The 22,313-nt window shown below is 49.3% G+C and overlaps 1 protein-coding gene across 4 annotated transcripts in view; it reads left to right on the top strand.

Annotated features, from left to right (window-relative positions):
• ABCA3 (ATP binding cassette subfamily A member 3) overlaps positions 1-22,313 on the top strand; it is a 66,846-nt gene that overhangs the window by 17,828 nt on the left and 26,705 nt on the right. For all 4 annotated transcript variants that reach the window (XM_074381760.1, XM_039478116.2, XM_039478115.2 and 1 more), the window contains 10 exons: positions 118-245; positions 995-1,160; positions 3,806-4,065; positions 5,912-6,028; positions 6,283-6,403; positions 12,366-12,539; positions 15,616-15,797; positions 20,669-20,812; positions 21,245-21,374; positions 22,047-22,201. In XM_074381760.1, the coding sequence (XP_074237861.1) occupies positions 118-245; positions 995-1,160; positions 3,806-4,065; positions 5,912-6,028; positions 6,283-6,403; positions 12,366-12,539; positions 15,616-15,797; positions 20,669-20,812; positions 21,245-21,374; positions 22,047-22,201 (1,577 nt within the window). The remainder of the gene's footprint in view (positions 1-117; positions 246-994; positions 1,161-3,805; positions 4,066-5,911; positions 6,029-6,282; positions 6,404-12,365; positions 12,540-15,615; positions 15,798-20,668; positions 20,813-21,244; positions 21,375-22,046; positions 22,202-22,313) is intronic.

Below are 22,313 nucleotides of genomic sequence, written 5' to 3'. Positions count from 1 at the left end.
GGAAGGGTTTACAAAGCCCTAGAGCGTTTGCCGTCTTTCATCTGACCTGAACCACCCAGATTTCTCAAGCAGGAGGGCAGATTGGGCAATCGCAGCTCCCGTGCTCTTTCTCTGCAGTGCACGGCTTTCCCTCCGAGAAGGACTTTGAGGACTACATTAGGTATGACAACCGCTCATCCAGCGTGCTGGCCGCCGTGGTCTTCGAGCACCCTTTCAACCACAGCAAGGAGCCCCTGCCGCTGGCGGTGAGACTTGCGTCAGACCGAACAGTTGTGGCTCATCAGCAAGGCCTCCGCTTCCTCCCGTGTCACTAGTTCAACCTGTAAAAGCGAATCCTTTCCCTTAAGCTTCCACCTGCTTTCAAGTAAATAGCAGCCTCTCCTTTGGGTCCAATAGCACCATCACAGTCCCCACCAAGGGGACCCTGGCGACATTTTAACACATGGGGCAGAACAGGGTAGAAAATGCACCTGCCTGCAGTCGCCCCAGGCTCCTTTCTGTTCCCTCTTTTTATGAAAGACGTCACTGGTCTCCAGGCCTCTGTGGACAGAGTCCAATAAGGTAAATAAGGAAAGTAGCAGACATTTGGGACTTAAATACGATCTGGCAGAAAAAGGAAAGAAAGAAAGTGAGATTTTTGCTTGCCTGATGGCATTAAGACAAGGAAGCCATCAAGTCCATCTAGCCTTGCAGTTGGTGGCCTTCCAGGGATCACGAACGCTTGCTGGCACTTCATGTTGGATTAAGACAGGAATGGCCAGGAAACACCCCCCAAAAGGTGCCCCTTTGGGGCTCCCTGCTCCTGCTGGGACAGGGACCACTCAGTGTGGCATTCCAGGGCCCCTTGGACATTCTCAGAGGCGGGGGAGTGGTAAGCTCTTGTCTGTGCCAGCCTAGGTGGTGACAGTCCCCCAGGTACTCTCCTGCTCCACCCTGTTGTTTGCCCCTCTGTCTGGATCTCTCAAAACAGCTGGTTTTCTCTTTGTTTCCACAGGTAAAATATCACCTGCGGTTCAGTTACACACGGAGAAATTACTTGTGGACGCAAACAGGCTTCTTTTTCCTGAAAGAGACGGAAGGCTGGCACACTACTTCCCTTTTTCCTCTTTTCCCAAACCCAGGACCAAGGGAACCTACGTCCCCTGATGGTGGAGAACCTGGTGAGAAGCTCACTTAGGGTTCGTGTTAGCAGCCCGGGCTGCTGAGTAGTGACAGTTACATGGGGCAGCTCCACTTTGCAAAAGTATTCCTTTCTTTCTTTCTTTTTTTTTCTTTTTTTTGAGATGGATTCTTGCATTGTCCCCCAGGCTAGAGTACAGTGGCATGATCTCAGCTCACTGCAACTTTCACCTCCCGTGTTCAAGTGATTCTCCTGTCTCAGCCTCCTGAGTAACTGGGATTACAGGCACCTGCCACTGTGCCTGGCTAATTTTTGTATTTTTAGTGGAGACGGAGTTTCACCATCTTGGCCAGGCTGGTCTTGAACTCCTGACTTCGTGATCCAACGCCTTGGCTTCCCAAACTGCTGGGATTACAGGCGTAAGCCACCATGTCCAGCCCGAAGTATTTCTTGAAGAAGTAGTTTTTAGGAACATTTACTCTTGTTTATAGAAAAAGTATAAAACAGCCATAACTGGTTTCTGAAAGACTAAAATAATCCTCGAAGATAGCAAAGGCTCTCTCCCTATATCTCGGAAGAAGTGCTCTTGCATGAAATATTTGTATTTCACCTTTTAAAAGCTTCAGTTTGAGTCCTTGGGGCTTGGTTTACCTTTTTCTTCTCTTCCTGGCCTTCTCTGTGTACAGACTTACTGGCTTTTTTTAGCTCCACAGTCCTTGTGCGCCTGATCCATGGTTTGACAGAATCAGTGTGGCGTTCATGGAAGCCGGATCTTGGTTACTCTGATGCCCCGTTGGTTTTTCTTAGTATGGACTTGAGCAGGCAGTGGGAATGTGTGCCTCTTCTGAAGCAGAGGCCTGTGTTGGAACTGAGCTAGGGACAGCCAAGAGGTGACTCGGATCCAGGACTAGGCTTAGCTGTCCAAGACCCCGACTGAAGGTTCTGGGTGGAAGTCCAGGGTGTTCTGGAGAATGCCGTATTTCACGGGTCTGGCAGGTGACAGAACTCAACGGAAGTTTGCTATGGGAAGTCACAGCAACATCCCGTCCCTTCATGAGCTATGACTCTGAAACACAATCACCAGGCAGGCAGGAGGCAGCATGTGTGCAGCCAGTGCTTAGTGATGTCCCTTACCAGTGCCAGGGCTGCCACCAGGCTAATGCTCTAGGGCAAGATACTACATCCAGAAAAAGAACTGAGGCCGGGTGCAGTGGCTTACTCCTGTAATCCCAGCACTTTGGGAGGCCAAGGCGCGTGGATCACCTGAGGTCAGGAGTTTGAGACCAGCCTGGCCAACATAGTGAAACCCTGTCCCTACTAAAAAATACAAAAAAAACTAGCCAGGCTTGGTGGTGGGCACCTGTAATCCCAGCTACTAGGGAGGCTGAGGCAGGAGAATCGCTTGAACCTGGGAGGCAGAGGTTGCGATGAGCCAAGATTATGCCATTGCACTGCAGCCTGCACAAGAAGAGTGAAACTCCATCTCCAAAAGAAAACAAAATAAGAAAAACTAAGATGAAAAAGGCCTGGTGTGGGGTGTGAGAGGCCCCAGAGTGAGGCCCTGGACATGTCACACAGCCTGGGGCTCAGGAGAAGCTGTGTCTAGCCATCACACAGGCTGCCTGCAGCCTGCAGCAGGGGATGCTGACTGCTGAGACTGGAGGCCAGCCTCCTCAGCTTCCTCCTGTTTTGGGGGAACAATTCCCTAAACTTGGAAGCAATAGAAAACCAATCTCAAAGGAAAAGACTGACAGATTTCAGTATGTATAAACTGAAAATTTGCCAAACACGAAAAGGCCTAATGGTGATTTTTTTTTTTTTTTTCAGTGCCTAGGAGACTGGGGAAAACCTTTGTGGCAAATGACAGAGAGCAAATACCTTTTTTTAGGAAAAAAAAAAAAAAAAGTTTTTTTATTAAGAAAAGTCAGTTAGTCCTCAGCAGCACAGAGAACCTGAGGGGGAAGAAAAGTTGACTGGAAAACCAGCTCCTAGGAAAGTCCCAGGAGATGGAAAGGGTGTGAGGCTGGCGTGAGCAGGGACAGGTCAGTGCTAGCCCCAGTTTCACCCCCAGATGTCCATGCCTTAGACTCACTAGCATACCTGATGAGAATTTAGTCCTCAAGGCTGGGCTCAGTGGCTCACGCCTGTCATCCCAGCACTTTGGGAGGCCAAGGCAGGTGGATCACCTAAGGTTAGGAGTTTCAGAGCAGCCTGGCCAACATGGTGAAACCTTGTTTTTACTAAAAAACAAAACAAAACAAAAAACAGCCAGGAATGGTGGCACGCATCTGTCGTCCCAGCTACTCAGGAGGTTGAGGCAGGAGTATCACTTGAACTCAGGAGGCAGAGGTTGCAGTGAGCTGAGATCGCGCCACTGCAGTCCAATCTCAGTGAGACAGCAAGACTCTGTCCCCCAAAAAACAGAAGTGGCATGTGTGTGATTTTTGTGTGTTGAGTTAGTTACAAAGTGGAAGTGACAATCACATCACTCTTCCCATTTGCTGTCCATGTGCGTTGCATTTCCTCCCTTCTCCTGTGGGCCCACTGAGCAGCCACGGGTGTCCTGAGCTGAAGTCACTCTGTTGCCCCAAGCATCCCTTCCCCTGTGGACCCCATGCACATGGCCCTCTGCCCTTGAGAGCAGCTCCTCAAGGTGGCCGGGCCGTCCTCTGCTCCCACACCCAGGGTACATCCGGGAAGGCTTCCTGGCCGTGCAGCACGCCGTGGACCGGGCCATCATGCAGTACCATGCCGATGCTGCCACACGCCAGCTGTTCCAGAGGCTGACAGTCACCATCAAGAGGTTCCCGTACCCGCCGTTTATTGCGGACCCCTTCCTTGTGGCCATCCAGTACCAGCTGCCCCTGCTGCTGCTGCTCAGCTTCACCTATACCGCGCTCACCATCGCCCGCGCTGTCGTGCAGGAGAAGGAGAGGAGGCTGAAGGTGACTGCTTGCCTCAGCTTCCCAACACTCTAGAAACCATGCTGTCCTGCGGAGGCCACGTCCAACACCTTGGTGTTTTAGTATTATTTTTTTCTTAGAGACGGGGTCTCACTGCCACCCAGGCTGGAGTGCAGGGGTGCAAACACTTCTCACTGCAGCCTCAACCTCCCCTTGCTTAAGTGATCCTTCCACCTCAACGCCCCAAGTAGGTGGGACTACAGGTGTGTACCACCACACCCAGCTAATTTTTTGTTGTTGTTGCAGAGATAGGGGTCTTTCTGTATTGCTAAGGCTGGTCTCGAACCCTTGGCTCAATAAATTCTCCCGTCTCAGCCTCCTATAGTGCTGGGAGTACAGGCATGAGCCATTGCACCTGGCCAGGGACTCTTTGAGGCTGCCCAGTCAGTGACTGGCTTGGTGCCTTAACTAACTTTCATAAAACCGTGCAGCATTGAGGGAGTCAGCAGTGGGCTATAAAATGATTCTGGGGAAAAAGCACATAGACTTGTACAGATCCACAGATCAAACAGGGAAAATGTGAAATGGTTACTGAACCTAACAGTGGGACTTTGAGAGACTGTTGTGCTCTTCTTCCCGCATAAGAAAAGGCTGGCCCTGGGTACTGGCACGTGCCTGGAATTCCAGCACTTTGGGAGGTCAAGGGGGGCAGATCACTTGAGGTCAGGAGTTGAAGACCAGCCTGGCCAACATGGTGAAACCCCATCTCTACTAAAAATACAAAAATCAGCTCCCATGGTAGTGCACACCTGTAATCCCAGCTACTCAAGAGGCTGAGGCACAAGAATCACTTGAACCCGGAGGCGGAGGTTGTAGTGAGCTAAGATTGCATCACTGCACTCCAGACTGGGGGAACGGAGCAAGACTTCATGTAAAAAAAAAAGAAAGAAAAATAAATGAGCTGAATTTTTAACTTTATTTTTAATTAGCTTCAGTTGAAATGGCCACACCTGGCTGCTGACTGCCGTACTGGTCAGTGCAGCCGCCCCAGGACTCCCCAAGCACTGTGATCAGTGGAGGAGCTGGGTTTCCTCCTCACCACTCCTGACTCCTTGACTCAGCAGGTGAGAAGGAAGGTGTGGTCAGAGCCACCCCATCACTGCACCTCATCCTTCACCTCAGAGGTTCTGGGCCCCACCTTTCAGAGTAGGGGAGGATGAGGGAATGAATGGCTGTGGCATCCACAGCTACGGTCTGATCTGGGGTCACATCTCACAGCCAAGGAGGCAGGTGTTGGTGTGGTTAGGAACTGGCAGGGTCTTTCTGCCCACCCCCAGAGGGGCTGGGCTCTCAGCGCCTGACATAGGACCCGAGCTGCACCACACAGCTTGCAGGGACGATCTCAGGTACCACAGAAAGACAGGAGCATGAGCTGGGAGTGTGAAATCACTCCACAGAACAGAGGGCTGGTGGGCTGCAGGGGCTTATGCCTGTAATCCCAGCACCTTGGGAGGCTGAGGCAGGTAGATCACTTGAGCCCAGGAGTTTGAGCAAGATGAGCCTGGCCAACATACTAAGACCCTGTCTCTACAAAAAAAAAAAAAAATGTTTAAAAGGAGCCGGGCATGGTGGCACCCACTTGTAGTCCTAGCTACTCAGGAGAGTAAGATGGGAAGATCACTTGAATCCAGGAGTTCAAGGCTGCAGTGAGCTATGATTGTGCCATTGTACTCCAGTCTAGGTGACACAGCGAGTCCCTGTCTCCAAAAAAAAGTGAGGATGGGGCTGCCGGGACAGTGAGACTCAGGCCTTCTGCTGTCCAGCCTGGGACATGCCATCCTGGCGGGCAGCAGTGGGCCCCCAGCAGCATGGTGGCTTCTCTCCCCAGGAGTACATGCGCATGATGGGGCTCAGCAGCTGGCTGCACTGGAGCGCCTGGTTCCTCTTGTTCTTCCTCTTCCTCCTCATCGCCTCCTCCTTCATGACTCTACTCTTCTGTGTCAAGGTGAGTGTGGCGTCAGCGGGGCTCCGGTGAAACGGCGAAGAGTCAGGATAGCCAGGGCACCCCAGCAGGCCCTCTTGGGAAGAATTCTGTGGTCAGCAACTTCAGAGAGAGTCTTTTCCTCTTGGGGGAGAGGAGCGGTGGATGTCCCACTCCCGGGGGCGTGGAGCCACATCCCTGTGACCAGGGATGTTCAGGAGTCCTCCTGGTCCACCCCCTCCAGCCCACCCCACCCAACTCCTGCCTGCACCCCACAGGTGAAGCCGGATGTGGCCGTGCTGTCCCGCAGCGACCCCTCCCTGGTGCTGGCCTTCCTGCTCTGCTTCGCCATCTCTACCATCTCTTTCAGCTTCATGGTCAGCACCTTCTTCAGCAAAGGTAAGTCCCAGTCATGGGGCAGAGTGGGGTTGCCGAGGGGCCAAAGGCCATCTGCATGGTGTGATCACAAGGGAGAGGGGCCTGGTGGAGCTGCCCAGGGAGGAGCTGACGAGGGGAAGGTGGGACTGGGAGGAGGAGAATTCAGAGAAGGCAAGCAAGTGGGTGGCTGTGCTGAGCACTGTCCAGCAGCCCAAAGGGAAGGCGAGCCAGAAGTGAGCACAAAGTGAGCCCGGCCGTGCACAGAGCCTCGCGGTGACAGTCACCTTGAAGGTCATTTCTCCTGTCTGAATTTCGTGTTTTCGCTTCGTTATCATCCTCCTTTGCCCGTTTCTTCTCCTTCCTGGTGTTCTGTTGGGTGATACAGTCTCCTCTAGTGCCCTTTGCCTCTGATGGTTCAGAGGATATATTTCTCTATTGTTAGTGACCACCTTTAATATTTCACTTAATTACTTATCTCTAAAATTCCAAAAACTGAATTTATTCAGTATTACCAGACTCCTCCCAGATATAACTCCAACCTCACCACCACTCTAAGTAACTTATTAGAGATTCCCAATTTTTTTTTTTTTTTTTTTAAGACAGAGTCTCACTCTGTCGCCCAGGCTGGAGTGCAATGGCGCAATCTTGGCTCACTACAACCTCTGCCTCCTGGGTTCAAGTGATTCCCCTGCCTCAGCTTCCTGAGTAGCTGGGATTACAGGCATGCACCGCTACCCTTGGCTAACTTTTTTTTTTTTTTTTTTGTATTTTTAGTACAGATTCGGTAGTTCCAGCTACTCAGAAGTCTGAGGCAGGGGAATCGCCTGAACCTGAGAGGTGGAGGTTGCAGTGAGCCAAATCATGCCACTGCACTCCAGCCTGGCAACAGAGTAAGAGTCTGTCAAGAAAGAGAGAGAGAGAGAGAGAAACAGAGAGAGAGGAAGAGAGAGGAGGAAGAGGGAGAGAGGGAGGGAGCAAGGGAGAGGGAGGGGAAAAAAAACCACATAAGTGATGACATGGTAGCTCACACCAGGAAGGAAGGGAAGGAAAAAGGGGAAAGGGGAAAGGGAAGGAAAAGAAAAAAAAAGAAGTGGCAACATAGTAGCTCACACCTGTAATCCCAGCGCATTGTGAGGCCAAGGCAGGAGGATCACTTGAGCCCAGGAGTTTAAGACCAGCCTGGGCAACATAGCAAGACCTGTCTTTACAAAAAAATTAGCCAGGTGTGGTGGCACGTGCCTATGGTCCCAGCTACTCCGGAGGCTGAGGTGGAAGGATTGCTTGAGCCCAGGAGGCAGAGGTTGAAGTGAGCTGAGATTGTACCACTGCACTCTAGCCTGGGTAACAAGAGAGGGACCCTTTCTCAAAAAGAAAAAAAAAAAATCATAAGCAGTTACTTTCTATGTGACATTCCTGTGCTTTGCCAACATATTTGATGTGCCTATGATTTTTGTGTACTCATCTTCTTTAGAGTCTCTCTTGTCTGTGTTGAAGTACATCCTTGAGTAGTTCTCCTAGTGGGCATCAGTGAGTGGTTTATGCTTTTGACTTTGTACATCCAAAGGTGTCTTTATTTTGCCTTCACTGCTGTATAATATGTTAGCTGCCAGGGAAGTTCTCCATAGATAGGTATTCTCCGTTGGCAATTTTATAATGTTATCTTATTGCCATCTGATACTCGTTGGTGGGAAGTCTGCCAACCGTCTAGGTGTGATTTTTTTTTTCTTTCTTTCTTTTTTTTTTTTTTTTTTTTTTGAGACATATTTCTTGCTCTTTCGCCCAGGCTGGAGTGCAACGGCACGATCTCCGCTCACTACAACCTCCACCACCTGGATTCAAGCAATTCTGTTGCCTCAGTCTCCTGAGTAGCTGGAATTATAGGCGCGCACCACCACGCCGGGCTAGTTTTTGTATTTTTAGTAGAGACGGGGTTTCACCATGTTGGCCAGGCTGGTCTCGATCTCCTGACCTCATGATCCACCCACCTTGGTCTCCCAAAGTGCTGGGATTACAGGCGTGAGCCACTGCTTCCAGCCTGCTGTGGCTGTTTTAAGCATACAGGTCAGTGGTGGTAAGCACATTCACATCGTTTTGTGCCACCCCCATGTCCACCTCCAGAATGGTTTTCATGTTTCCTGACTGAAACTCAGTCCCTGTGAAACACTGACTACCCCACCCACCTTCCTGGAAACCAACATCCTACTTCTTGTCCCTAAGAGTTTGATGAATCTAGGGACTTGGTGTAAGAGGAATCGTACAGCATTTATATTCTGTGCCTGGCTTCTTTCACCGAGCATAGATAGCATCTCCAAGGTTCATCCGTGCTGTAGCCTGAATTCCCTTCCTTTCCCAGGCTAGATGATATTCCACAATGTCAATGGGCCACATTTTGTTTGCTTGTTCATCCATCGTCAAACTCTTGGGTGTCCCTGCATTGTGGCTGTCAAGCGTGTGCTGTGCTGGTCTTGGGTCCTTGCTTTTAATTCTTTGGGTGTACACCCAGACGTGGAGTTGCCGAATCCTAGGGCAGTTCCATGTTTAACTTTTGAGAACCTGCCAGACTGTCTTTCCCACGATGTCTGCACCGTTGAACATTCCCACCAGCAGAGCACAGGATGCCATAGTCCCCCGCATCCTCGCCAACACCCATTGTTTTCTGATTGCTTTTTATAACTGCCACCCTAAATGGTGTGAAGGGGTATCTCAGTCTTTCGCGTTTTTTTGTTTGTTTTGTTTTGTTTTGAGACAGAGTCTTGTTCTTGTCACCCATGCTGGAGTGCAGTAGCATGATCTCAGCTCACTGCAACCTCCATCTACTGGGTTCAGGTAATTCGCCTGCCTCAGCCTCTCAAATAGCTGGGACTATAGGTACATGCCATCAGGCCTGGCTAATTTTTTGTATTTTTAGTAGAGGTGGGATTTCGCCGTGCTGGCCAGGCTGGTCTCAAATTCCTGACCTGATCTGCCTGCCTCGGCCTCCCTAAGTGCTGGGATTACAGGTGTGAGCCACCATGCCCAGCCCCCTCACATCTCTTAATTGCTTTTTTTTTTTTTTTTTTTTTAAGATGGAGTCTCTGTGTTGCCCAGGCTGAGTATCATGGCATAATTGGCTCGATGCAACTTCCACCTCCCAGGTTCAAAGGATTCTCCTGCTTCAGCCTCCTGAGTAGCTGGGGCTACAGATGCCCCTCAGCACACCCAGCTGCTTTTTGTATTTTTAGTAGAGACAGGGTTTTGCCATGTTGTTGGCCAGGCTGGTGTCAAATTCCTGACCTCAAGTGATCCTCCCACCTTGGTCTCCCAGAGTGCTGGGATTACAGATGTGAGCCACTGTGCCCAGCCTCTTAATTTCTTCATGTTAACTATACTTTTACAACTCCCTTTCCTCTTCTTTTTGTGTAACATAGTATCACTCTGTTGCTCAGGCTGGAGTGTAGTGGCACAGTCTTGGCTCACTGCGAACACTGCCTCCTGGGTTCAAACAATTCTCCTGCCTCAGCCTCCCAAGTACCTGGGACGTTAGCATGACATGGAGGTGGGCACTTATAATCCCAGCTGCTTGGGAGGCTGAGGCAGAAGAATCGCTTGAACCTGGGAGGTGGAAGTTGCAGGGCGCTGAGATCGTGCCATTGCATTCCACCCTTGGTGTTGGAGCGAGACTCTGTCTCCAAAAATAAAAAAATCCGAAGTGCAGGATAAGCCAATGAATGTTAACATCAACAGAGTGCAGAAAGTTCATTGGTCACTTCATGGCAACTAAGCTTTCCAAAATTACTGCTTGTTCAGTGGCGCTTGAATGGTATAGTATCAAAGAAGAATATCCACAGATATCTGTAAAAATCACTACAATACCCTTTACTTTTCCAACTCTATAGCTGTGTGAGGTCAGATTTTCTTCATATACATCAACCAAACAACATAAAAGGGTAAACAGGCAGATGTGAGGACCCAGCTGTAATCTGTTAAGCTAGGTTAAAGTCTGACAGATTTAATCTGTTAAATCAGACGCCTGCTACATACTTGGAAGGCTGAGGCAGTAGAGTCATTTAATATTATGGATGTTTACAAAAGTGTGAAACATTGTTCCTGACTGGGGTGGCGGGTGGAGGGTGGGGTGTAAGAAAAAGAAAATCGGCCTAGCACGGTGACTGATGTCTGTAATCCCAGCACTTTGGGAGGCCAAGGTGGGCAGATTGCTTGTGCCCAGGAGTTCGCGCCCAGCCTGGGCCACATGGCAAAACCCTGTCTCTACTAAAAATATTAAAAAATTATCTGGGCATGGTGGCACACACCTTTAGTCCCACCTACTCAGGAGGCTGAGGTGGGAGGATTGCTTGAGCCCCGGAGGTAGAGGTTGCAGTGAGCTGAAATCACACCACTGCACTATGGCCTGGGTGATAAAATGAGACCCTGTCTCAGAAAAAAAAGAAAAAGAAAAAAATTGGAAAAACCACTGCCACTCTTCTCACTAAATTGTGGAGAATATGGGGGTTTTTTTCATAAAAATATTTATGTTAACTCGTAATGGATTTATTACTTTTATTCTTAAATTTAACAGAGTTTTAAATGTTCTTAGTATTAACTTCTTGTAGAATAAATATGCCCACATTTAAAAAGCCCTTTAGTGTCCTTAATAATTTTTAAGGATAGAAAGAGGTCTTAAGACCAATAATTAGGGCTGGGTGCGGTGGCTCACACCTGTAATCCCTGCACTTTGGGAGGCCGAAGTGGGTGGATCACCTGAAGTCAAGAGTTTGAGACCAGCCTGATCAACATGGAGAAACCCCATCTCTACTAAAAACACAAAAATTAGCTGGGTGTGGTGGTATATGCCTGTAATCCCAGCTACGCGGGAGGCTGAAACAGGACAAGCACTTGAACCCAGAAGGCAGAGGTTGCGGTGAACCGAGATCACGCTATTGCTCTCCAGCAGCCTGGGCAACAAGAGAAAGACTCCATCTAAAAAAAAAAAAAAAAAAAAAAGAGCAAAGATTTTGATGGCTGGGCAGAGTGGTTCAGACCTGTAATCCCAATACTTTGGGACGCCAAGGCGGGAGAATCTCTTGAGCCTAGGAGCTTCAGACTAGCCCTGACAAAACAGGGAGACCCATCTCTATAAAAAAAAAAGTTTTAAATGAGCCAGGTGTGGTACTGTGTGCCTGTGTTCCCAGCTACTCTCCCTAGCCGGAGGTAGGAGGAGCTCTTGGGCCGGGGAGGTGGAGGCTGCAGTGAGCTATGATGGTACCACTGCACTCCTAGGTGACAGAGGGAGACCCAATCTCAAAAGGAGAAAAAAAAAAAAAAAAAAAAAACCAGAGAGAGCACTGCTGGCAGGGACAGAAAACATGCAGACCTCTCCACACCTCCGTAACACACTCACTCACCTCTTCCGGGTCCTTCTCGTGTGTAACCTTCTCCTCAAAGACTTCCTGGCCTGTGGGAGCCTCTTCTCCCATCCTGCCCCTCCCTGCTGTGTCCAGCATGTGTCTCTGTTGAGCACACATTGCTCTCTGTCGCCCTACTAGATTCCAGGAGTGGGAAGGGAGGGGTTTTCTCTGTTGTTTTATTCGGGCTGCCTCCCTCATGCGTGGAACAGAGTGCTCAGTGAGTATCTGACAATTGAACGAATGAATGAATGAGACACTGGGAAGCCCAGGCAGAAGTAGGGCTTAGGGTGGGAATCAGGGGTTGGGGATCAGCCACCTCAGGTGTGCAATGTCAGGAAGGCAGCTGGATGGGAGGTGGAGGAGGGGCTGGAGGTATTGGTGTGGGGGTCCCTGGGATGGGCACCACTTGGAGAAGAGGCTGCCAGCCACACCTGGTGTCCCCCAGTGCCAGGGCTTGTGTCTTGTGTGGACGGCAGCTGCTGGGAGCAGGTTGGATGGCTCAGCCCCAGGAGGAGGGGTTCCCTGTATCTCCAGGGGCCCAAGCCCCTTCTGAAGGCGCTGACAGTCACGCCCCCCGGGTCTTTCTCTACCTGCAGCCAACATGGCGGCAGCCTTTGGTGGCTTCCTCTATTTCTTCACCTACATCCCTTACTTCTTTGTGGCCCCTCGGTACAACTGGATGACTCTGAGCCAGAAGCTCTGCTCCTGCCTCCTGTCCAACGTCGCCATGGCAATGGGAGCCCAGCTCATTGGGAAATTTGAGGCGAAAGGTGAGTGTTTGCCTTACCTAGGCTGTTCTTGCCAAATCGGTCACCTTTGAGAGCATCCAGCCACAGGAGCTGCCAGCAACAAGGCTGCACCTGGGACAGTCGGCAAGCAGTCGAAACCGCTGAAGCCCGCAGCATCCTCAGACAGCACTGAGTGTGGGCTGGGAGCCCGCCATGTCCCCGGTCAAGGGAAGCTCAGCTTCATGGCAGAACGGGAGGTGATGCGGGCCACAGGGCAGTGGGCCAAAGAAGTCCAAAGCTCAGAGGACAAGAGGGTTGGAGCATCCACCGGCATTGGCACCACACACGCATTTTGTCTGATGGAGGGATCTAACTTAGTGATCTGAGCCTCTTTCCAGTTTTTGTTTGTTTGTTTGTTTTTTGGATTTTTTTAGTTTTTAAATATTTTATAGAGATGGGATCTCACTGTGTTGCTCAGCCTGGTCTCAAACTGCTGGCCTCAAGCAGTCCTCCTGAATAGCCAGTATTACAGGCATGAGACATCACACCTGGCCTCTTCCAGCTTCCTGAGACATTGAAAATTATTACACCAGAGATCTCAAAGTCTGTGAGTTTTGAGGACTTTTTTTTTTTTTTTTTTTTTTTGAGACAGAGTCTTGCTCTGTTGCCCAGGCTGGAGTGCAGTGGTACACTTTTGGCTCACTGCAACCTCTGCCTCCCAGGTTCAAGCGATCATCCCACTTTTACCTCCTGAGTAGCTAGGACCATAGGTGTGCACCATCATGTCCATCTTATTTTTTTTATATTTTTAGTAGAGAGGGGGTTTCACCATGTTTGCCAGGCTGGTCTCGAACTCCTGACCTCAAATGATCTGTTCTCTACCTTCTGAAGTGCTAGGATTACAGCCATGAGCCACTGTGCCCAGCAGGGTTTTGAGGACTTTTGATCAATCACTGCTCTGGATAGAGGGTAGAATTAGCATCTTCCAGCCAGGCGTGGTGGCTCACTCTTGTAATCCCAGCACTTTGGGAGGCTGAGGCAGGCAGATCACGAGGTCAGGAGATAGAGACTAGCCTGACCAACACAGTGAAACCCTGTCTCTACTAAAAATACAAAGATTGGCCAGGCATGGTGGCAGGCACCTGTAATCCCAGCTACTTGGGAGGCTGAGACAGGAGAATCACATGAACCTGGGAGATGGAGGTTGCAGTGAGCCAAGATTGTGCCACTGCACTCCAGCCTGGGTGACAGAGCTAGACTCCGTCAAAAAAATAAATAAGAATTAGCATCTTCCCAGTGCCACGTGCATTGATTGGTGATGGTGGCAGAGAGGCCTAAGAGAGAAACAGGTGATAAACTATAGTGCTTTTTTCTTTTCTGGTTTGTTTTTTGACACAGGATCTCACTGTGTTCACCCAGCCTGAAGTGCAATGGCACCATCATGACTCACTTCTTTCCTTAATTTTTATGAAATTAAATTAAGTAAAACACTTCCTTGGTCTGCCTTGGCCTGTGGACTCTCATCTGCAAGGCCCACAGTGGACACCAAACTTAGCCTAAGAGCCTCTGGCTAGGCCCCCTCCCAACACTGCTGCATTGGGGATCAAGTCTCCAACATATGAATTTGGGGGACCCAGTCAAGCCATGGCACCATGCAGTTCCTAGCTGCAGCCTGCGAAGGTCTGGGTCTGTGGAAGGAGGTGAGAGTGTTCAGTGTTGCTTCATCTTTCTTTAAAATGGTTTTCTTCACTTGGCAGTCTCTCCCAACACTTTAGCTTCTACGTGTACGTGTTTCCATGTTTAGTCATGTGTAGATAAAATGTAGACTTTGTTCTTTTGCTTTCTTTTTAAAATTTTTTTTAGAGAAGGGGTCTCACTCCATTGCCCAGGCTGGAGTACAGTGGCAAGATAATAGCTCACTGTAACCCTGACCTCTCAGGCTCAAGTGATCCTTCCACCTGAGCCTCCTGAGTAGCTGGGACCACAGGCACATGCCACTACACCCAGCCAATTTGCCTATGTTGCTCAGGCTGGTCTCAAACTCCTGGCCTCAAGCCGTGCTCCTGCCTCAGCCTCCCAAAGTGCTGGGATTAGAGATGTGAACTACCACACCCAGCTAGAGTGAATTTTCTTAAAACAGACAAATCTGTTTGTTTGAAAGTGCAGACTCACCAAGGCTGGGAGCAGTATTTCCATCGGGGTCCTTGGCCAAACAGAGGGTGTTCAAACACACAGATCCCTGGCACTGTCAGGACAGCAATGTTGGCAAACCAGAGAGAAGATGAAAACCATGAGCGCCATTAAAGAGAGCTTTACACATGTTTGAAATATTTCTGTGATTAAAAAACACTTATGGCTGAGGCAGGAGGAAGGCTTAAGGCAGGAGTTTGAGCCAATCCTGGGCAACATAGCAAGACCCCCGTTACTACAAAATTAAAATTTAAAATAAAACTTATACTAGGCTGGGTGGGGTGGCTCATGCCTGTAATCCCAGCACTTTGGGAGGCTGAGGCGAGTTGATCACTTGAGGTCAAGAATTCAAAACCAGCCTGGCCAACATGGTGAAAACCCATCTCTACTAAAAATACAAAACTTAGCCAGGCATGGTGGTATGTGCCTGTAATCCCAGCTGCTCAGGAGGCTGAGGCAGTAGAATCATTTGAACCTGGGAGGCAGAGGTTGCAGTGAGCCAAGATCATGCCACTCCACTCCAGCCTTGGTGACAGAGCAAGACTCGGTCTCAAAAAAAGCAATAAATAAATAAATAAAGACATACTAATGCACATTGACCTACATTGGCCATTCTCAAATCAGAGATGTGGGTGCATGTGTATGTATGTATATATGTGCATATGTGTCACAGATTAAATGCAAGCCTGTCTTGTTCAGTGAATAAGCTGTTGCTGGTCTGTGACTTAATGATTTTGTAACCTGCAGTTGTCTGACAGACTTGAAGAAAGCTATCAGGTTTGTTATAAAAACCGGAAGGAAAAAGGCATACTGGCCAAGCAGCGACCATGCAAGGCCAAATGTGCACACCTGTGCCATCAGGGGCTTTGGGGTCCCTGGGCCCCCTAGCCTGCCCAGTTTCAGGGCACTTTCCTGGTGTGTGTTCCAGGCATGGGCATCCAGTGGCAAGACCTCCTGAGTCCCGTCAACGTGGACGATGACTTCTGCTTCGGGCAGGTGCTGGGGATGCTGCTGCTGGACTCCATGCTCTACGGCCTGGTGACCTGGTACGTGGAGGCTGTCTTCCCAGGGCAGTTCGGTGTGCCTCAGCCCTGGTACTTCTTCATCATGGTGAGTTCTGACACCCTGCTCTTGAGCTGCTGCCTCTGTGAGAACAGAGGTGTCTCCAGTGCCTGCTCAGGGATCCCTCTGAGTCTCTGGCATGCAGCACCTGTGCGGGGCTGGGACACAGAACCCTGCCCTGTGTACAGGGGGTGGCATGTCCTGAGGGCCCTTGGGACTGATTCAGAGAGAGATGAAAACCTGCCATGCCAGAGACAAATCCTTTCACTCCAGGGCAGGCGTCCCCAAACTTTTTACACAGGGGGCCAGTTCACTGTCCCTCAGACCGTTGGAGGGCCGCCACATACTGTGCTCCTCTCACTGACCACCAATGAAAGAGGTGCCCCGTCCTGAAGTGTGGCGGGGGGCCGTATAAATGGCCTCAGGGGGCCGCATGTGGCCCGCAGGCAGTAGTTTGGGGACGCCTGCTCCAGGGCCTGAGGCAGAGGGGTGCAGAGAAGGTGCTGTGGCCCCTCTGTGCAAGACCCACACATGCAGCTTCTGTTGCCCGCCTGCCTCCTCAACTCCTGCCTCTTTTCTTGTAAAAAGTAGCTTACTGGGTTTTCTGCCTACAAAATCTAGTTTCTTATGAAAACGATCACTTTCCTGGAATCTATAGCTCAGTCTCACTGGTGAGATGAACACCGTTGACATTTGGTGTGTACTTCGCCGAGTTTCCTTCTCTGCGCTTATGGATCCATATGTAGCATTGCTTCATTTGAGATCAGAGGCCGGGCGCAATGGCTCTCACCTGTAATCCCAGCGCTTTGGGAGGCCAAGATGGGTGGATCACCTGAGGTCAGACCAGCTTGGCCAACATGATGAACCCTGTCTCTACTTAAAAAAAAAAAAAAAAAAAAAAAAAAAAAATGCCAAAAAAATGGCCAGGCGTGGTGGCTCATGCCTGTAATCCCAGCACTTTGGGAGGCTGTGGCGGGCAGATCATCTGAGATCGAGAGTTTGAGACCAGCCTGACCAACATGAAGAAACCCTGTCTCTACTGAAAATACAAAAATTAGTCAGGCATGGGGAGCACATGCCTGTAATTCCAGCTACTCTGCAGGCTGAAGCAGGAGAATCGCCTGAACCCGGAAGGCTGAGGTTGCAGTGAACTGAGGTCACACCATTGCACTTCAGCCTGGGCAACAAAAGTAAAACTCCATCTCAAAAAAAAAAAAAAAAAAAAAAAAAATCAGCCAGGCGTGGTGGCAGGCGCCTGTAATTGCAGCTACTCAGGAGGCTGAGGCAGGGAGATTTGCTTGAACCTGGGATGCAGAGGTTGCAGTGAGCTGAGATTGTACCACTACACTCCAGCCTGGACAACAGAGCAAGACACTGTCTCAAAAAAAAAAAAAAAGTGGGATAGGCGTGGACACAGTCATTCATGCCTGTAATCCCAGCACTTTGGGAGGCTGAGGTAGAAGCAACACTTGAGAACAGGAGTTAGAGACCAGCCTGGGCAACATAGTGAAACCACATCTCTATAAAATAAGTGAAAAATAAAAAAATATGTCTGGGCGTGGTGGATCACGCCTATAATCCCAGCACTTTGGGAGGCTGGGGTGGGCAGATCACGAGGTCAGGAAATCGAGGCCATCCTGCCTAACACAGTGAAACCCTGTCTCTACTAAAAATACAAAAAATTACCCGGGTATGGTTGTGTGTGCCTGTAGTTTCAGCTACTCAGGAGGCTGAGGCAGGAGAATCACTGGAACGTGGGAGGCAGAGGTTGCAGTGAGCTGAGATCAAGCCACTGCACTCCAGCTTGGGTGACAGAGCGAGACTCTGTTTCAAAAACAATTCATAATAAAAAAAAATATATATATATATATATATATGTATGTATTAGCTAGGCGGCACACACCTGTGGTCCCAGCTACTTGGGAGGCTGAAGCAGAAGGATCACTTGAGCCCAGGAGGTTGAGGCTGCAGTGAGAAGTGTTCACACCACCGTACTCCAACTTTGGTGACAAAGCGAGACCCTGTCTCCAAAAAAAAAAAAGGATTGTAATGTAAAAAATGCTTAAAACTGGCTTTTTTAACCTAACAGTACAACTCAAATATCTTAAATACATATATGTATTTGTCTATTTATAAATATAGATTTAGATTATTATCTAAATATATTGACAAATTTTGTTATATTTATAAACACATTTCTAGGCATATACCTCTTTAAGAATCACTTTCATTTATAGTGACAAAGGGTATTCCATCCTATGGTGTCATCACCATATCTTTAACTAATTCCCTACTGATGGCTAGTTAAGGCTTTTTTTTTTTTTTTTTTTTTTTTTTTTGAGTCAGAGTCTAGCTTTGTTGTTGTTGTTGTTTTTTTATAGAATGCTGATTAGAATGTATTTCATTTTTAAAGATACTCCTTGAGCCAGAGAAGGCGTGAAATGTTTTCTTCAAGGAATAGCAGAACCATGATAAAGACTATAATCCCAAGAAGGAAACAAATTACTTCAAAGTCAGCAAACATGATGTAAGAAAACAGAAAGTGGGATCATTCACCTGGTACATATCGTTAGAGAAAGATAAAACTGAGAGGCTTTCTTTGCCTTAATTGTACATGAATAATAACTTACATTTGTACATTTCTAAACAGAAATATGGGCCACCAAACATTTTAACATACATTGTCCCATTGATTCTCACAATAACACTGTCATATAGTAAAGGGATTCTTCTTTTCTTCTCCATGAAGAAACTAGACTGAAAAAGGTTAAGTAACTAGCTCAAGATCATAAAGCAAAGCTGAGTTTGAGAACCAGTTGGGTCCCCAAAACTTGGACTGGAGTTCCTTCAACCAAATAATGCTGACCATGAAAAGGAGTCAAGGACAAGATCCAACTGGTAAAACAAACAATCTGGATGAGGTAAGAGTTCCAAAGCTGAGAAACAATAGTTGTTACAGGAAACTAAACAGGTTTCTTGGATAAAATGCTAAGTTATAAGAAGCTTTGGTTAAAGAGCAGGAAGACGTTATCAACTGACTTCTCAGACCACTAGTATTATTAATTTTCTAGAATATTTTTATTTATTCTCTTTTCTTAAAGTCTCTTGTATTTCCTCTTCCTGATATGATTTTTAAATGACAACTCCAAAAGAAAGGATGAATAAAGAAAAATTGGCAACTCCTGGAACCTAAATATAAGCACTGTTGGGATGTTCGGGGCTATCAGCTTCCTTTAGCCAGATTCAGTCTCATTCCTAACAAAGTTAAGTATGCTTTGTAAGGGTTTTATTTATTATCTTGCCTCACACATTTAAAAAAGAAAAACAAATAAACAGTCTCATTTCCCAACACCTTTCCCTCACTAAAAAAAAAAACAGTATAGGATAGCCAGGTACTTTGAAACTGCAGTGGCATGATCTCAGCTTACTGCAACCTTCACCTCCCAGGTTCAATCAATTCTCCTGCCACAGCCTCCTGAGTAGCTGGGATTACAGGCATGTGCCACTGGCTAATTTTTGTATTTGTAGTAGAGATGGGGTTTCCCCACGTTGGCCAGCCTGATCTAGAACTCTTAACCTCAGGTGATCCACCTGCCTCAGCCTCCCAAAGTGCTGGAGTTACAGACGCGAGCCACCACGTCTGGCTAAGGCCATTTCTTTTTTCATTCTTTGTTTTTTTTTGTTTTGTTTTGTTTTGTTTTGAGATGGAGTTTCATTCTTGTTACCCAGGCTGGAGTGCAATGGCGCAATCTCGGCTCACCGCAACCTCCACCTCCTGGGTTCTGGCAGTTCTCCTGCCTCAGCCTCTCAAGTAGCTGGGACTACAGGCATGTGCCACCATGCCCAGCTAATTTTTGTATTTTTAGTAGAGACGGGGTTTCACCATGTTGACCAGGATGGTCTCGATCTCTTGACCTCATGATCCACCCGCCTCGGCCTCCCAAAGTGCTGGGATTATAGGTGTGAGCCACCACGCCCGGCCTTTTTTCATTCTTTGATTCCACAAATATTTATGAAATTGTAATTCATCAACTCTTAAGATGACACTGATTGTTAAAGGTAATGGTTACTCCATCTATCACTAAGAAATAAAAATGCCACAGTTCCTCTATGGCATTTTGTGATTTAAGATGCATTCTGATTTTAAAATAACTTTACATATGAGAGCTGTGTTCCTGAGAACCAGTGGAGTGCGGTGTGTGCCAGATGCTGTTCCGGGTGCCAGAACTGCACTGGGCATGGAGCTGCAGGTGAACAAGTTCCCGCCCCACAACTTCCCCAGCAATGATCCTGCCAGACTGCTGCTTTCACTTTCCCTGGTGCTTTGCCCGCACCACCATATTGACTGCATCCATGTAGGCACCAGGCTGTCCTCGAGGGCGGTGTGTGAGGTATGTGGCTGTGTTATTACCCCATGCACCGAGCTGTTTCTGGGATGGCCACACAGAGGACGGGAAGAGGCTTCCTCACAGCAGAGAGAGGCGCAGCACCTTCAGCTTTTCTTGCTTACAGGCATAGGCTCACATGGAGCTTGAGCATGGAAACAGCTGTGTGGCATGGGGACACAGCTTCCTTTCCATTTTGGCCCCAAGTCCCTCTGGAGTGGAGCGTTAGATAACTTCTCTGTGTATGAAATTTCATTGCAGACACACTCCCTTCCCCTGTATAGGATCCAAGTTCATCTTCACAAGCCTGTGTGTAACTGTTATGCCCACTTGCCAGGTTAGGAAACTGAGGCTTTGAGCTTTTCCAGGGAGGAAACAAGTCAGGGTCACTCTGGGGCTATCTCTGGGCAGTGCCTTCTCCACAGCAGTGCCTCAAAAACGTGGCTGTTTACATCTCTTGTGTCCGCTGGTTGTTGCTCTGCTTGTCACAAACAAAACAAACTGAGAACTGACAGCCGTCTTCTTCCCTCTCAGCCCTCCTACTGGTGTGGGAAGCCAAGGACAGTCACAGGGAAGGAGGAAGAAGACAGTGACCCCGAGAAGGCACTAAGAACTGAGTACTTTGAAGCTGAGCCAGAGGACCTGGTAGCGGGGATCAAGATCAAGCACCTCTCCAAGGTGCCGCCTCCCATGGGGGGCCGGGACTGCTAGGACCACAGGGAATACTTAGCAGCACAGCAGTGAGACCTCACGGCCCGCCAGGTGCTCCCTCTGAACCTTGTTCCCTCCTGCCCTTTGACCAGTTCCCCAGGGCACAGACTATGTCTCCAGCTTCTGGGGAGATGCCGGACTTGGCCGTCCAGCAGTGCCTCGGCCTCCTGGGCCTCTCAGTGTTGCAGAGACACTGAGGGCGTCTGGGACATGTTGGGGTTGGGGAAAGCCAGAGGGAAGCAGCCAGGAGAAACATCTGCCCAAAACATCCCTCCCCTCTGCACACTGATGTTGACGCTAGGCTTGGCTCCTTCCTAGACGGGCAGGGGAGCAGGAGAGGCTTTCGCCGTGGGCCTTGGGGCTGTGGGTATCCCAGGGCAGCCGTTGCCTTTCCTGCAGGTGTTCAGAGTGGGAAATAAGGACCGAGCGGCCGTCAGAGACCTGAACCTGAACCTGTACGAGGGGCAGATCACCGTCCTACTGGGCCACAATGGCGCCGGGAAGACCACCACCCTTTCCATGCTTACAGGTGAGGGACGGGTGTCCTCAAGTCCCTTGCAATCAGCAGGCCCCACTTCAACATGTTCTTAGCACCACCCCTGCCTCACTGCCCCATGGAGTTTTCGGGCCTTCCCCAGCTGCAGCGGCAAGAGATGTGCCTCAGCCCTGTAAGCCCAGTGCAACATGCAGGGAGACCCCCAGGGACTCCTGCTCTCCTGACCGCCTCTGTCTGTGAATGCCTGAGCAGGGTCAGTAAAAACAAATGAGGCCACACAGGAGCAGGTCCACCCTGTGCTAATTCTGTCACCAAACCCCGCTCTGAGAGCCATCCCCTGTGCAACACACACCCCCACCCTGAGCTGGTGTTTCACTCAGTCTTCCTCCAGCACTAAGGCATCTGGCAGTGACACAGGCTGGGACCTGGGGCGGGGTTGAGTGTGGTGACTCACTTGTGTGTTTGTGTGCTGTGAGTTTCTCCTCCGTGACCAGCTGTGCGTCCCATGGCGGGGCTGTTCCCATGCCGCCTCTTTCTCCCACTGGCCCAGCCAAAGCCAACCCTGGTGGGAACAGGGTTCCTGGCCCTCTCATGGGCAGGGTCCTCAGGGGGAATTAAGGGAGACAGACAGGATGGGGGTCATTACCCCTGGTGCTGAGGAGTAGGATCTTCATGCTGAATGTGGGGTCTCCCGCTGGGCCCCAGGTCTCTTTCCCCCTACCAGTGGACGGGCGTATATCAGCGGGTATGAAATTTCCCAAGACATGGTTCAGATCCGGAAGAGCCTGGGCCTGTGCCCACAGCATGACATCCTGTTTGACAGCTTGACAGTTGCAGAGCACCTTTATTTCTATGCCCAGGTGAGTCGGGGCCAGGGCCATGCAGGGGTGTTTCTGCTGTTGTGCTTGGGTTTCCGGGGCAGTCCAGGTGCCCCGATCTCTTCCGAGGATTTAAACTGGAGGAAGGGAGCAG

Source organism: Saimiri boliviensis, chromosome 12, assembly GCF_048565385.1.
Source record: "Saimiri boliviensis isolate mSaiBol1 chromosome 12, mSaiBol1.pri, whole genome shotgun sequence".
Classification (NCBI taxonomy): Eukaryota; Metazoa; Chordata; class Mammalia; order Primates; family Cebidae; genus Saimiri; species Saimiri boliviensis.
The sequence above is the reverse complement of the archived record's forward strand: the minus strand, read 5'-3'. Positions and strand labels throughout refer to the sequence as shown.